Source organism: Schistocerca gregaria, chromosome 3, assembly GCF_023897955.1.
Source record: "Schistocerca gregaria isolate iqSchGreg1 chromosome 3, iqSchGreg1.2, whole genome shotgun sequence".
NCBI lineage: Eukaryota > Metazoa > Arthropoda > Insecta > Orthoptera > Acrididae > Schistocerca > Schistocerca gregaria.
This window is the reverse complement of record NC_064922.1, coordinates 174,329,624-174,346,374: the sequence shown is the minus strand read 5'-3', so window position 1 is coordinate 174,346,374 and position 16,751 is coordinate 174,329,624. Positions and strand designations below refer to the sequence as shown.

At 43.2% G+C, this 16,751-nt stretch overlaps 1 protein-coding gene across 1 annotated transcript in view; it reads left to right on the top strand.

Moving 5' to 3' along the window:
• The window catches only part of LOC126353895 (serine/threonine-protein kinase SMG1-like), a 364,235-nt gene that overhangs the window by 217,445 nt on the left and 130,039 nt on the right, over positions 1-16,751 (top strand). The window contains exon 26 of the mRNA XM_050003118.1: positions 9,252-9,565. Within this exon, the coding sequence (XP_049859075.1) occupies positions 9,252-9,565 (314 nt within the window). The remainder of the gene's footprint in view (positions 1-9,251; positions 9,566-16,751) is intronic.

Below are 16,751 nucleotides of genomic sequence, written 5' to 3'. Positions count from 1 at the left end.
TCGCTCCATTAAGGACATGACCAAACTGACTTTAAACCTCAAATTCAGCACCTTGGTTATAAAATCACCCAATGCTGCGGTAGCATCCTTGTGTCCTCCTCCTCGAGTGTGCTGCAAGCCACCAAATTTTCGCCTATGACCCTACTCAACTGGCAGGCTGGAAATGATAGGACTTTTGTGTCCTTTCAGTGAACAAACACCTGAATCTTCATCTGCCAACCTCAAAGGTTCCAAGAAACCACACAAAGGCAAAGGGTCTTCGACAGTTGCCATGTGATAGATACCTTCACAAAGACGATCTTCATTTCACTGGTGCGCACCATTTCACTGGTGCGCACCATTTCACTGGTGCGCACCATTTCACTGGTGCGCACCATTTCACTGGTGCGCACCATTTCACTGGTGCGCACCATTTCACTGGTGCGCACCATTTCACTGGTGCGCACCATTTCACTGGTGCGCACCATTTCACTGGTGCGCACCATTTCACTGGTGCGCACCATTTCACTGGTGCGCACTGCCAACCATTTCTCTGTCCTGGAATCTGCTGGAAAACCCAGTGTAAATGCCAGTGCCTCATTAGATCTCATGGAGCAGGATCCTCTAGCCTTGTCGCCCTGTGGAAGTGTGTCTTTGAAGGCTGACACTTGGCAGTCACTGAGGTGGCAGCCCTTCATTTTTTCCCCTCCTCCCCTTTCCACATCACGACCCCCCCCCCCCCCCCCAACCCCTTCAATGGAATGTTGGTGGCATTAGATCCAAAAAGGATAAATTAAAACTGCTTTGGAATTGAAGCATCCTCTTGTTTTCTGCCTCCAGGAAACAAAATTGCTTCCTTGCAACCACTTTGACCTCCTGCATTTGATCTTCCTCCCCTCCCCCACCCTCCTCCCTTGAGGACTGTATTCCATCTCGTGGGGGAGTCATGCTGCTCATCTGGGATGACATTCATAGTCAGACCATCTCACTGAACACCTGGGTGCAAGCTGTTGCAGTTCGCATTTTCCTTCCTCGCTTCATCTTTTCTCTCTTTACCATCTACACCCCTCCATCATTTGGTGTCACCAGGGCATGCTTCCTTCAGCTTATTGGGCAACTCCCTCACCCCTTTTCACTGCTCAATGACTTTAACGCACACCACACCTTTGTTGCTCTCCCAGAACTTATCCAAGAGTTGCCTTCTTGGCTGACCTTCTCAATCAACTCAACTTCATTTGCCTTAACACTGGAACACGCACTTTCCTTTCAGACTCCATGCACACCTATTAACATTTAGACCTCTCATTCTGCACTGCCCTACCCCACCTGTGTGTAAATCCTACTGTCAGCTTTCTAAGGCCAACTGGAGGCTTTACTCTTCCCTGACAACCTTTGATGAAAATCATTTCCCCAGTTGTGATGGCCAGGTAGAATACCTTACAAAAGCTATCCTTACCACCACAGAACATTCCGTTCATTGCACTTCATCTTTATCGCACCGTGTCCCGGTTTCTTGCTGGTCTAATGCGTGTCATGGTCCAATTCACGCCCGAATATGTGCACTCAAAGTTTTTAACAGTCAGCCCATTATTGACAGTAGCATGTGCAATGTCATTGCATGCTTTTTGATAGCAAAAAAGCTAGCTGGCTTTCATTTACTAGTTCTGTGTTGCAGAGATTTCAAACTCCATCCACTATCGCCGTGCCCTCCCCAGTCAGGAATGAGTGGAGGAAGCTTGGATGGTACCATTCTCCTCTCAGAATCGTGAATTCTACAACGCTGCCATGACTGTGGGAGCTAGATTACACTCTCACTTTCTCACAGTCTTCTGCCCCAGGGTTGGACAGTATTCACATTCAGCACCTTTCTCTTGTGTGCAAGTACTTTCTCTTTCATATGTACAATTGCATCTTGGTAGCTGGCACTTTTACCAGGTGCCGGAGTGAAGCCGTTGTCATATCCTTACCTAAGGCCAGTAAGGACAAACACCTTCCTTCTAGTTACTGTTGTGTTTCTCTCACGAGCTGTTTTTGCAAGGTGATGGAATGTATGATTCGCAGGATAGTATGTTGGCTCAAATCTCGCAATCTAGTAATCACTGCACAACGTGAATTTTGAGTGCACTGTTTTTCAGGTGACCATCTTGTCATATTATCAACCCATGTCATGAATGGTTTTATGCAGAAGCACCACACTGTGGCAGTGTTTTTGTTTTGGTGAGAGCCTAAGACACCTGCTGGAGAACTGGTATCCTCTGTACTTTTTACATTGGGATTTCAAGGCCGCCTGTCCCGTTTCCTTCAGGAATCTTTAAAAGATCGCGTTTTCAAGGTATGTGTGGATTCTGCCTTGTCGGACACCTTCATCCAGAAAAATGGGGTGCCTCAGGGTTCTGTCCTGAGCTTCGTCCTCTTTGCTATCGCCATGAACCCTATTATGGGCTGACACCCACCGGGCATCTCTGGCTCCCATTTTATTAACGGTTTTGTGATGTACTGCAGTTATACTCTGACTTGTCTCCTTGAGTGGCGTCTTCAGTGATGTCTCGTTTGTCTTTACTTGTCGAGAATCGACAATGGCTTTTGCTTTTACACAAACAAAACCGATTGTATGAATTTCTGGTGGCGCAGTGAGTTTCTTCCACTGATTTTACATCTTGGGCCTGTTGCTCTTCCATGTTACATGCTCTCTCTGTCCTGTGTGTCCTCAGTTGAAGTGGATCAGAACACCCTCCTCTGTTTGTACTTATCCCTGTTCTATTCTAAACTAGACTATGGGCGTTTCTTTTATGTATCTACGGCTCTGTCCATCTTGTGCCATCCACCATTATGGCATCCGTTTGACCACTGGCACCTTTTAGACTAACCTAGTTGACAGTCTGTGCACAGAAGCTGCTGAACTACCGAAGTCATACCACCGTGATGTTCTCCTCAGTGGATATGCCTACCGTTTGTCTGCCTAGTCAGGCCACCTATCCTATACCTCCTCCTTTGATGACTACTTTGACTGCCAATATGGGGTGTGTCCCTCTCTGTTACCTCCTGGAGTTCGTTTTCGGCTACTGCTCTGCCAGCGTAACTTCATGCTACCTGCCACATTACCAAGGGGTGTGAACCCTTCAGTACCTTGGCTTTGTGCAGTGGTCCGTGGTCCCTGTTCGCCTTGGACTGTATTCACTTCCCAAGATTCAATCTATTGCTGTATGTTTCTCAATTTTCGCACACCACTTAGTGATAGCATCTTCATGTACAGTGATGGCTCTTGGACTGACCGTGATGTTGGGTGTGCCTTCGTCATTGGCACTGACCAATTTCAGTATTGGCTTCTGGGACACTGCTCAGTATTTACAGCAGGCTCTTCATCCTGTATCAGGCTATGCAGTCCATCTGGCCACACAGGCTTTTCAGTTGTCATTTTCTCCAACTCTCTGTGCCCTTCAGATTCGATGTGTGCTGTACACAGTCCATTCTTTAGTGCAGTGGGTCCAAGAAAGCTTCCACTTACTCTTGATGGAACCACAGTAATGTTTGTGTGGGTCCCTCGTCATGTCGGTCTGATGGAAAACGAGGCTGCTGACGCTGCTGCCAAGGCTGCAGTCCTCTCACCTCAACCTGCTAATTTTTCCGTTCCTTCTGTCATGGGAACAAGCTTTAGGGAATTTAACCTCTCCCAGCTACTTGGTCGAACTCCCCTCAGCCCTTGGTATGTAGCTTGCATATTGGGCACTGTAGTTTCAGCCATCGCCATTTGCCCTCAGCACTGTGTTTGCTCAACCCACTGCACCATTGCAGAGTTCGACTAGCGACTGGAGCTTTTAGGATGAGTCCGGTGACAAGTGTGGAGGCTGGAGTCCCTACATTGAAGGTCGGATGTGCACAACTGCTCGTCAGTTACGTTGCACACATTCATAGCTTTCCTGAGCACCCGAATTACCGTCTTCTTTTACCAATCACGACAGTTCACCTCCGTCATACATGGCCCAGGTCAGGGCTAACGATTGCGGTTTGTGTACGATCACTTCTGTCTGAACCGGAATCCTTCCCTTCACCACCTCTCGTCGAGGTCCATTCACGTACTCCTGCATGGTGTAGCTGTAGGCAGAAGCTCCGCCTGGACCTTTCGTGTGGCGCTAAGGGCTCTGTTAACCCTGCAGCTCTCCGCTGTCACTTCCTCTCAATTCTTGAAGTGTTCTGGGGCTCTGAAGTGGTTTACACCAATGGTTTGATGTTTGATGGTAATATTGGCTTTGCCTTGTCCACAGAGACCATATTGAACAGCATTCCTTGCCCGATGGTTGCAGCATATTCTCTGCAGAGCTGGTGGCCATATCTTGTGCACTTCAGTATGTCTGTTCATGCCCCGAGGAATGGTTTCTTCTGTGTACTAACTCCTTCAGCAGCCTAGAAGCTATCGACCAGTGCTACCCTCGCTATCCTTTGGCGGTGTCCATCCAGGAGTCAGCCTGAGGCCTGGACTAGTCCCATCGTTCAGTGATGTTTGTGTGGGCCCCAGGACATGTCGGCATCCGAGGCAATGAACTTGCTGTCAGGCTGGCCAAAGAGGCTACGCGAAAACCAGTTCTGGAGATGGACATCTCTGAACCTGACCTGTGTTCTGACTTACACCGCAGGGTTTTTCGGCTTCGGGAGACAGAATGGCATAACAGTACGCACAACAAACTGCGTGTCGTTAAGGAGACTTTGAATGTGTGGAAGTCTTCTGTGCGGGCCTCTCGCAGGGAATCAGTTGTCCTCTGCTGGCTCCGCTTTGGCCAAGCTTGGGTGATCCACAGTTACCTCTTGTGCTGTGAGGACCCGGTTGACAGTGGCCCATATTCAGGTGCACCGTCCCACTTTGGCTGCCCAGCGACGAAATCGTGGGTTGCCGTACTCGTTGCCACTCATTTTATCTGACAACGTCTCATTGGCTGATGTAGTTTTACTTTTTATCCATCAGGGTGGGTTTTATCATTTGATCTAAGTTTTAGCGAATGTCCTTTTGTACCTTTGTGTCCTCCACCCTAGTGCTTTTAGGGTGTAGGTTTTAATGTGTTGCAGAGTGGCTTTTTATTCTCATGGTTGGCCAGCCACTGTAATCTGCTTTCTTGTTTTATTGTCTTCTGTGTCTGGCATCTCTGTTGTTTTCTTGTCCTCTTTTGTTCCTTGTAGTGTTCTTTGCCTTTCCTTTATTCTTGTTGTTTTATCCTTTCTTGCTGTTTTGTGTTCTGTGTCTCGTCTGTTTTAGTCTCTCACTTGTAGCATTGCTTTATTAGGAACAAGGGGCCGATGACCTTGTAGTTTGGTCCCTTTCCCCTCTTTTAAATAAACCAACCAATCATCCCCATTTGTTAAGTGTTGATACCCTACCACGTTGTGCTCATTGTCATCAACCTTCGACAATTTGCCATTTCCTGACTGAATGCCCATTCTTAGCCACTTATGTTCTAATTTGCGTTTTCCATCTGAGATCTCAGCCGTTGTAGCAAACGATGCGTGGGCTGTCGACTACATTTTACGTTTTATTTGTTAGAACGGAATGGACAGTGTCTTGAAAGGAGGATATAAGATGAACATCAACAAAATCAAAATGAGGATAATGGAATGTACTCGAATTAAATCGGGTGATGCTGAGGGTATTAGATTAGGAAATGAGATGCTTAAAATAGTAAATGAGTTTTGCTATTTCTGGGAGCAAAATAACTGAGGATGGTCGGAGTAGAGAGGATATAAAATGTAGACTGGCAATGGGAAGGAAAGCGTTTCTGAAGAAGAGAAATTTGTTAATATATAGTATAGATTTAAGTGTCAGGAATTCATTTCTGAAAGTATTTGTATGGAGTGTAGCCATGTATGGAAGTGAAATGTGGACATAAATAGTTTAGATAGAAAGAGAATAGAAGTTTTTGAAATGTGGTGCTACAGAAGGATGCTGAAGATTAGATGGGTCGTTCACATAACTAATGAGTAGGTATTGGATAGAATTGGGGAGAAGAGAAATTTGTGGCACTACTTGACTAGAAGAAGGGATCGGTTGGTAGGTCATGTTCTGAGGCATCAAGGGATCACCAATTTAGTATTGGAGGGCAGCGTGGCAGGTAAAAATTGTAGAGGGAGACCAAGAGATGAATACACTAAACAGATTCCGAAAGATGTAGGTCCTAGTAGATACTGGGAGATGAAGAAGCTTGCACAGGATAGAGTAGCATGAAGAGCGCTGCATCAAACCAGTCTCTGGACTGAAGACCACAACAACAACAACAACAACAGCAGCAATATGGCGGAGGACATGTAAACTTTAGTTCAGGACCTCCGTTGTCTCTCTGGCATGTTTTCATGGAGCTTTCTCCAGGGGGAAATACACGTTTTTATTAGTCTTACCTTCTGTTAATTGGGCTTAATGTGTAATTGCTTTTAACTTCTTTTTTGTCTTAACATTCTAAGGTCTGACAGGCACATATGACCTTAGTCATTTCTGCAAAAAAAAAAAAAAAAAAAAAAAAAAAAAAAAAAAAAAAAACTTTCGATGAGCGACATCACAACTGTTTACGTTTTTAGCAGGCCACGAGAAAACGTAATCAATAGCAATTTCAGAAACATTATTTTCAAAGTAGACTTCTTTTTACACTAGATGAATTAATGTTACTTGTGAGAATGTACCATGAATTTCTTATATCATGGCATTCTTGAATCTTATTCAAAACCTAACTCTTTGAGGACTAGCCAATTAAAAAATTTCAAGTTCAGAAGACAAGCCATATACAACATTATGTAAAATTTTACGCAAGCATTTATGTTTGATATATCTTGAAGGATAACACATACTAAAAAAGGTCAAACATTAAGATTAGTTTTCCATATTTATTTTAGTTCTTTCATAGATTACAAGTTATGCAATAATGATGGCAAAAAGTATAATTATCTTTCAGAAAAAAGTTAAAAGTGAGTTCTTGAGCAATTTCACACATAGGAGGCTTTTTTTGTGAGAAAGTTGAAGTGCTTGATGGAATATTTATTCAGCCAGGTAACCCATGAAATGTTTGGTGCACAGCAGTGAAATTTATAATCGCACTTGTCAGAAATATTCAGATGCCACAATTTTAGGTTGTGCTCTTATGCAGAAATTGATAGTATGAACATTAAAAGTTAAGAAGTCATGTGTATTATTGCCATGGCGGTTGCAAAGTTTTCACAGTAACTAGATAGAGAGTGTAGACTCTTAATATGTTACTGCAAAGTACATTGGTTAAGTTAAGGGGCATGCCCGGAATGATTTTTCAATTTAAAACTCAATATTGTTGAATTTATGAAGGAAGTAGTAGTACAAGAATGAAAATTAGAACATTCAGAATAGACTGCATTTAAAAAGAAAATTGCATAGTAGAAGGTGCACTTGTGACAATCAATTTTTCTAATCACACTGGCGTTAAAGAATACACGAGGTTTGAATAGTTTTTATGAATGTTGTGTGAAGACACTGTCAGACTTACATCTGTTTACGAGACCGTTTACCGTTTCAGTTGAAAGCGCCCCTGTGCATTTGCAGATGTAACTGACCGACCTGCAGGGTAATTCCAGATGTTACAACAAATCATTTATGTTAAAACTGTCCAGGATGTCTACGTTGCTTTTCTCAGGTAGTGTTTCCAAGTCTCCATAATGAGCATGCAAACATGGCAAAATATTTTGATAGACATACTGGGCTGAGAGACCTTTTTTCAATTATGAAACTAAGGAAGCACAATTATGTGGCAATTTCAGTGCGTAACCCTGTGAAATTGTCTGTCCATGTGCCAGATAAAAATTATAGTATGTCTTCAGTGTACCAAAAAGGATTAAATTACACTGAAAATTTTGTGATGTTGTAAAATGCGAAATATGAAACAAAGTTGTAAGCAATGTGGCTGCACTGCGGTTTAAATGCAGCGCATTTGCAGTTTTCAACTCTTCCTCCTCCTCCTCCTCCTCCTCCTCCTCCTCCTCCTTGTGCTCAGACAGCGTGATGTGGCGGTGGGGGAAATATGCGGCAAGGCTGAGTGGTTTGGCAGTCGTGCCCTTCCATGGTCTGCCCCTGCCATTCAATTTTCTATGTGTGTACTGACGTACTTTACTTTCCGTGTCTAGGAAAAAACATCTAAATTCTCGTCTTCCAAAACACTACAGTTTTAATGGCCTCACCATTGCACAAAAATAGATCTTCTGCTTTGCAAATAAACTCCACCCGTGGGCACAAGAGCAAATGTTCATTCATCTGCTTCACATTAATTCTAGTCACCTTCAAGATAGATGCACTTGACCAGTGTGTACGTTGCATTTTGCGATTCCTGTTCTTAATCTATTCAGTGCTTTCCATGTGCTATTTGGTAGTTGCTACCCTTGTGTGATTCTTCTTTGGGTGCAGGTTTGTATTTTGCAGTGTGTCCAGCCATAAGATAGGTCTAGGTCGGTGTCGTAAACATACTGTCTGTTAGAAGCAGCTCTTCCTTGACTTAAGACGAATTAGAACTGTTCGGTGACTATACAGTTAGTGCTGTGGGTCGATTTCCGGCTTTTCGTATCTATTTCACTGGTTACTTTGTGTCTGATATTTGTTTGTTCGTGCTGCTTAACAGCAGTGTTGTTGTTGGCCGACTACGTCACATCCTATGCTCTGAATATCTGCTGTCATTGGCTTGCGAGATTACATGATGAGCAATGACTGGCTAACAAAAGTGCATTGCAATCCCAATTGTAGTGCTTTGGAAGCTACTGTGCTGTATTCGGTGGAATTAGTATTTATACTTCTGTAATACGAAAATATGATATGCAGTGTACACATTGCAGTGCATCAAAGATCTCTCCAAACTGCTACCCCTTCCCCCTGTCCTCGCCCCCCCCCCCCCCCCCCTCACCCTCACCCCCACCCCCTACCCCTAAAGTGCTGGTACGTTCTACACTGGCGTATAAAACATTTACCATTCATAGGGTTGATAAGTCTTACAGTTCCAAGGGAAAATATGTCACATAACGTGGAAAAAAAAAAGCATTTTCACCTGGGAAAAAGTGTATTTTCACCCAGGAATAAGCATATTTTTAACTGGGAAGTCAGAGGATCTTTTCCTCTTGCCCATTTATACAGCCTAGCTATTGTAACTACACATTATCAATCAATCAATTTCACTGAGAAATAAGCGAACCCAAGGATAAAATTGGAAAACTGCTAAGAAAACTTAGTATGAATTTATTATAACCAGTGCATACTACACATGTAATTAATTATACTTTTGTCATTGCAGATTGCAGCACAGTGCTGCAGAATGGCACTCAAGTAGTACCAGCAGCAGAGACAGTTGTGGGACAACTACTCCAGCTAAGTGTGTCCGTATGTCCTACATTGGCAAAAGCGTGGGGACAGCTCGGAGCGTGGTGTTACCGTTGGGGACGGCGAGCAGTCGACATTGCTGGGAGAGCTGGTGGGGGACAACTCGGAGAAGCTGACAGGCTGGCAGTGCAAGCTCTTGTTCCCTCTGGTATTGCAGGGCATGACCTCGACAGAGTTTACTCTATCCTAGGTCAGACACGCGCCCTTGCAGATGAAGAGGATATTGAGGTGCATTTTGATAACAGTATACTGTCTCTGTAGTGTGGCCATTCTCTGATTTTTAAATAGCACATAGTATCATGGTAGCATAAAAGTATATTTAAATTAAAGTCTAGCTTGGTACCAGAGACGGTGATCATGTGGGTGTGGGTGGTTGTGCTTGTGTAAATGTCTGTTTTTTGTCTACCTTAGAAGAATGCTTTTTGACTGAAAGCTCACATGTTCAGCAGTCTTTTTGGAGTATTGCTTTGACGAGCTGTGTTGGGAAGACATTGGAATGCATGGTTAACCGGCGCCTGGTTTGGCTGCTCGAGACCAGGCAGCTCCTTAGCCACTCTGGCTTTCGGAGATGTCGTTCGACTAGACAACTTGACCCTGCTTGAGGCGGCCATCCAGCAGGCCTTCCTATGTAACCAGCAATGTCTAGGTGTATTCTTTGACATTAATAAGGCGTATGACACTACTTGGCGACACCTTATCCTCAGTCAACTCCATCAGTGGGGCTTTCGTGGCCATCTCCCCATCTTCATTCGGTCCTTTCTTTCCCACCGCCTCTTTCGATATCAGGTTGGTAATGTGCTATCTGATTGGTAATGTGCTATCTGATTTGTACGTGCATGAGAATGGTGTTCCGTCCACTATCCGGAGTCCTGCCCAGTGCTCCTTGTTCGTGGACGATTTTGTTGTTTTCTGTTCTTCCTCCAGTCTTGTCACTGCTAGTCGACAGTTGCAGCTTACGATAAAGTGATTAGAGGCATGGACTGCGAAGACGGGTTTTACCTTTTCTGCAGACAAATGTGTGTGTGTTCATTTTAATCGTTCTCGACAGCTTTTTTGCCTCCCCTGAATTGCGTCTGAGGGACACCATTCTTCCTTTTAGAGACACTGTGAGGTTCCTGGGCCTCACTTTTGATTCAAAGTTGTCGTGGTTGCCGCACCTTAAAGACCTCAAGGTGTGGGCCCTGAAGGCACTGAATATTTTGAAGTGTCTGAGCCATCGGTTCTGGGGAGCAGATCGGGCGTGTCTGCTGCAGTTTTATAGGGCTTTCGTTCGGTCGCGTCTTGATATGGATGCACCGTGTATGGGTCAGCAAGGCCTTTGTATCTGAAGATTCTTGATGCAGTACACCATGAGGGTATCAGGCTGGCCACTGGTGCCCTCCGTACCAGTCCCATCCCCAGCTTGTGTGCTGAGGCAGGGGAACCACCGCTCGCCATCCGGCAGAAACTCCTCATGGTGCGACGAGTGTGTCAATTCCTTGCCTGTCCTACCGCCCCTGCGTACCCTACTGTTGCCCGACCGCCTATGGAACGTCTCTCTTCCAGTCGTCCCAGGGCAACGAGACCATTTGGGATTCGTGCCAAGCATTTGCTTGAGTCCCTTGGTGTGGAGCGTGTGGCACCCCGACTCCAGGGTTTTGCCCGCCTGCCTCCCTGGTTGCTCCAGAGGCCCAGCGTCCTTTTAGACTTGTCAGAGTACCGGAGGAGCAGCACTCCTGCATTTGTGTTTACCTCCTTATTTTACAATATTTTAAACCAGCATCCCGGCCATGTACCAGTATTTACGGGTGGCTCTAAACAAGGGGACTCTGTTGGTTGTGGTGTTGTTTTCCCTAATCGAGTCGTCAAGTTACGGCTTCCTACAGCGTTTATCATCTTTGATGCCGAATTGTTTGCGATCTTGCGGGCATTGGAGCAGATGAGATGTGTTCCCAAACTTCTCATCTGTTCTGACTCCCTGAGTGCCCTTCAGACCATGCAACACTTGTACCCAGTGGATACAGTCGTCCAGAACATCCATGTTTCCCTACTCCACCTGCAATGGCAGGAGGAGAAGGTTTCTTTCGGCTGGGTGCCGGGGCACATGGGTATTAGGGGAAACGAACTGGCAGATTTGGCTGCTAAGGATGGATGTTCCCTCCCTCATGTTGTTGAATGTGCCGTCCCCCTCCATGCTGTTACCTCCCTTTTGCGTTTTCGTGTTGTGCGTCAGTGGGAAGAGGAGTGGCTGGCAGTTGGTGAAAAGAAGCTGCGTCTGGTCAAGGCCACCACTCAGCCATGCCGTACGTCCTACCAGTCCTGCGGGCGGGACGAGGTTCTCCTCACTCGCCTTCGCATTGGGCACAGTCCCTTAACGCATGGTTTTTTGCTCCGGCAGGAGGACCCCCCCAATCTGTACTGCTTGTGGCATCCAGATTACTGTCTGCCACATTTTACTTGACTGTCTTTTATTCTCTGGCCAGAGGGCGGTGGTTTCCTTGCCACTGGATTTGCCCTCTCTTTTGCAAGACGACACAACGACTGTGGTTAAGGTCTTACGGTTTTGTGTCCTGTCCAACTTGTTGCCTCGGATTTTAGGGAGAGGATTTTAATATGCTGCTGGGTGACTGGCCCACCCAGGGTTTAGGTAAGAGGTCCGCCAGTCACGATTACCTACCTGTTTCACTTTGATTTCTGTTCTCTTTTCCTTGTGTTTCATTTCCTTTTTTAGTGCATTTCGTCACCTCTTGTTTTGCGCTCTGTATGCGAGGATTTGGAACTGCGTCCTGTCTGTGTCTTTTAGCCGTTCTCCTTGTTCGCTGTCCGTCTTCGTCCCTTCACCACATGTGTTACTGTTTTTATTGGGCACTGATGACCACGCTGTTTAGTGCCCGAAAACCTCAAACACACACACACACACACACACACACACACACACACACACACACACACACACACACACTTGTTGTCTGTCTGCAACTCAGCCTCTCCTATATGTGGTGAGTAGCAATGTATGCTTTTCATAATTCTGTGAACTTACTAGTTAAAATTTTTTAAGTCTTTTGGAAAATTTAGCTATTGGATGTTGCATAGCCACTTCATCTGAAGTGTTCATTTTACACCTGAGTGATTGGATGCAGAGGAAACTAAAATTAAATGTCACTATAGCTGACATACTCAAAGCGAGAGAGCTCAGTAACGACATTGATATTAAAAACTGTATCAATTATATTTCAGTCACAGTTGCACCTTTTTACAGTATGACTAGCTTCAGTCTCATTGGTTCGTCTTCTGATGTTCATAGATGGTTCATAGACTTGTAATGTCTTTGTCAGAATACATATGTGTAGTTCTGATACAGACATGACAGGTTGCTGATGCAACTACAGAGATCTGAAGATGATCCAGGAAGACTGAAACTGATGACACTATAAAAATATGCAACTAGTACTTATATAAACAATATTAATTTTTATAAAATATTAAAAGTCCTTGTAGGCAAAAGTTAATTAGAATATTGAGACATTCTTGCTGTAGATGTCCCAGGTTTTTGCTGTATTTTGATACATCAGGTGTAATTCTACTTTTATGCTACTGGAGTAACTCGGCATTTTTTTCATAGTTGAAAAATTTAGAGCCAAAGTTACTTTTGCTTTGAAAATGATATTTATTGTGTGCAGTGTCTCGTTTCTGATCTAAGATGACCAAGTATACACTAGGAAGGAAACAGTGACATTTTTCCCATTCAGTTGTATAAATGATGACATTTTGTAGTCACGAAAATGTTCCCCTGATGAAGAAAGGATATATTGTATAAAAGTGAAAGTGTATGTGAAGCACCCAAATATTTAAGGCAATTTTGTAACTTAGTAGGTAACTGGCCTTTGCTGCCAGAGTTGGCAGTCGTGTGTGTGAGGTGTGCTTGCTTGTATGTATGAATGGTGTGTGTCTCTCTCTTTTGTTGATGAAATCTGTGGCTGAAAGCTTTGTGCGAGTGTCTTTTAATGGGTCTGCGACTTAATGTATTCTGTATGGATAAGTAGCAATCTAGCTTTTCCTATATTGTTAATATTCCTACCCGGAGTTTCCTTTTTTAGAAGGTAACACATGACATTGAATCCAAAATAGACTTGCATATAAAGTACCAACGTTGTTAGCATAAAGATTGCAGTCACAGTTGGTAAAAGTAATTTGCCTAGTTCAAGTTTTGCCTCAATGTTGTATGAACTACCTTTTTTTTTTTTTTAATCTAATTGAGATCATTAATCTGAAAAATTACTATAGTTACAAATAAGCATGTAGTTCACTGCCATTCTCAATGAATACATGTGCTTTATTTCTTGACATTTCCACCATTTCTGTGGGATAAAATAATTGCTTCATTAATTGCATCATATTTGAGAGTATTAAACTAGAGCTAGCAAACGTTAAACATTTACTTCTATGTCATGAGACAGTAAGCTGATCATTTAAGGAACATTTGCAACAATTAGGCATCTCGGTGTAATTGAAGAAGCAGATCACTGGGACAACATACATTGGATACACTAGCTACAAACTTGCCTTATAGTTTCTGTATCAACAGAGAGCGTCTTGATTTAGGATCAGTGACCATACCCACCTACATATGTACGATGTACATCAACTTTGACTACGTTGAATACTAACAATATTTAGTTGGACTGGATTGCAGCAAGCAGCTTACTTTTCAGTGTCCACATAAGAACAGGTTGTGCAGATTAGTGTGCATATGAGAGTAATAATTTGAATGCTCATATCAAAGGAAATTGTGTGGACTAATGTCTTGTTACCTGTTGGTATTCTCTGAAAGCAGACTGCAAATAAGAGTATATGAGGTGAGGCAATCAAGCAAACTAGTGCTACTACCTGCAAACAGCGAGCACACCATGGCAGGTTTTGAACAGGTTTGTGTCCATTGATGTTTCTCCACCCTGAGCTTGACAGGCCCAGTTATGTCACTCAGTCTCGCTGTATAAATTGTCCTTTGAAGCCCTTGTGTTGCATCTCGTGGTAAGAGCGAGATATTCAGATGGAGCTATGAGTTAAGCTCAAGTTTCATGTGAAACTTGGGAAAACTGCTACAAAAGAAAGAATATTTATTGTGAACATAAGTTTTTGATTGGTTCAAAAGGTTTAAAGAGGCACGTGAAATGGCTGATGACAATCTACCTCCTGGATGACCCTCTACATCAAAATTGGGCAACAATGTTGGAAAAATTGGTAAATTGTTCCTAGCAAGTCAGTCGGTGAACATTATTATGTTGAGGTTCTGACTGCTGTTCATGAAGAAATTAGGAGACAAATATCCGATTTGTGGAATGGCAAGTCCTGGATGCTTCACAAAGACTAAATGATAGGGCATTCCACCTTGTCTATGAAGGTTTTCTTCATGAAATAAGGTGTCACTGTGCTAGACCACAATATTTGCCCAAACCTGCCCCCCCCCCCTTTTCTTTATTTTGAAGGTCAAATTGGCACTTACAGGAACAAGTGGCGAAAACAAAAGTGAGGAAGGTTCTCAACAAGCTGATGGAAGCACTTCTTTAAACAATGGAAAATTCTTATGGAGCATTGTGGGGTTTGACAAGGAGAGTACATTGGAGGATATAAACTTTATAATGTAATTGGGAGCAGTAACAAGTTTTGTAATAAAAGTCAGGCTATTCGGTGACCACAGCTTGTATAATAAAGCAGGTTACATTACCCAAAGTGATGGCAGCTTTGTATGATGAATGTTTATACAGAATGAAAGAGACTGCTGAGACAGTTGCCTTTGTTTTTGATGGAACTTGTGCATGTCTGTTTGTCTCTGATAGCTTCTGAAGACCAGAACACCAGTCCATTTCACTTGAATTGCTTAGATTGAATAAATTAACACTCCATGGACAAGGAACATGGCCTCAGAAGTATAGTGATTGAGTGAGTGAGTGATTGAGTGAGTGAGTGAGTGAGTATGCGCCTGTGCCCGTACAGTTGTTATGGCAGGATGTGATTGTTACTAAAACAAGGGAACCCGCATGTGAATCCTTACATGCATGTTCGGATGACAGTGGATCTTTGTAGCTTGGATACTGGTTGATTCTTAAAAGTGGACTTCACTGATTTTTTTTATTTAAATTAAATTAATTTTTTTCCTCCTACAAGCCAGAAAACCGGTTGTCATCTGTGCAGATTTGTAAATTTCAGAAATTTTGTCTATATTGGGGCCTAGTTTTTTCAGTGACATTTTTCATCCTCATCTGCACAAAGAATTATGTAGTCTGTCAACAGAGGAAGTAGCTTACAAAACACTCGTTCAGCTGATATTTCAATATTGCTAGTCAGTCTAGGATCCATACCAGATAGGATTGATAGAGAAGACAAGGAATGTCCAAAGAAGAGCATCATGTTTTGTTACGAGCTCATTTAGTAAGTGCAAAAGTGTTACGGAGGTGCCCAGCTAACTCCAGTGGCAGATTCTGGAGGAGAGGCATTCTGCATTTGAAAGTTCAGAGAGCATACATTCCTAGAAGAGTCAATGAATAGATAGCTTCCTCCTACATCTATATCACAAAAGATCATGAAAATAAAGCTAGAGATATTGGAGCCCACACAGAGGCTCGCTGACAGTCATTCTTCCCGCAAACCATTTGCAACTGGAACAGGAAAAAGGCGAAGTGACACCGGTACACAAGTACTGTCTACCACACATCCGAAGATTGCTTGTGAAGAATAGATGTAGAACTCATTATTGACTGGTTCTGTAGTTTGTGACGTGCGTTTATCCCTCAGAACATTCAAATCACTCACCACAGGACATATGGAAGGTGGTTATTCTGGTCCAATCACAGTATCTTCAAGAATTTTATCAGTGTCTGGTTTTAAATCAGAAACAGCTAATTCCACATCTCTGAGTACTTATGCAAACCTCTGAGTTGTTGCTCCTAGGTCAGATTTTTAGTGACTCCAATTTCAATCCGTATTTAGTTAGGATTGATGCTTTTTGTTGCAACGATAAAAGGTTTATTCTAGTTATTCACTTTCTGTAAATAAGTACAGCAACATAAAAGGGTGAGTCGTTTATTACATTTTGAAATACTGCCACCATACCTTTGTGATTGTGGGCAATAGATGGTGGTTATGGGCAGTGTGCGTCCATGAAGAATGATAGTTACTACACACGATTATTGAAGTCACTCTTATTTAACTGCACATCAGAATAGAAAAGCAAGAGTGTGTATTGTTTTATTCAACATTTGACTCTCATGTTATCAAATTAATACTGTTAATTGAACAGTTGTTTTCAGTTGCTCCTCTTAGAATTTACTTTAAATACAGGCCAGAATTTTTGTATCTAAGGGCTTAGAACTGTTGCAAAGATCTCATTCCAAATCAGTTCATATTGGAGAATGTGGCAGTAAAAAAAAAGTGTTTG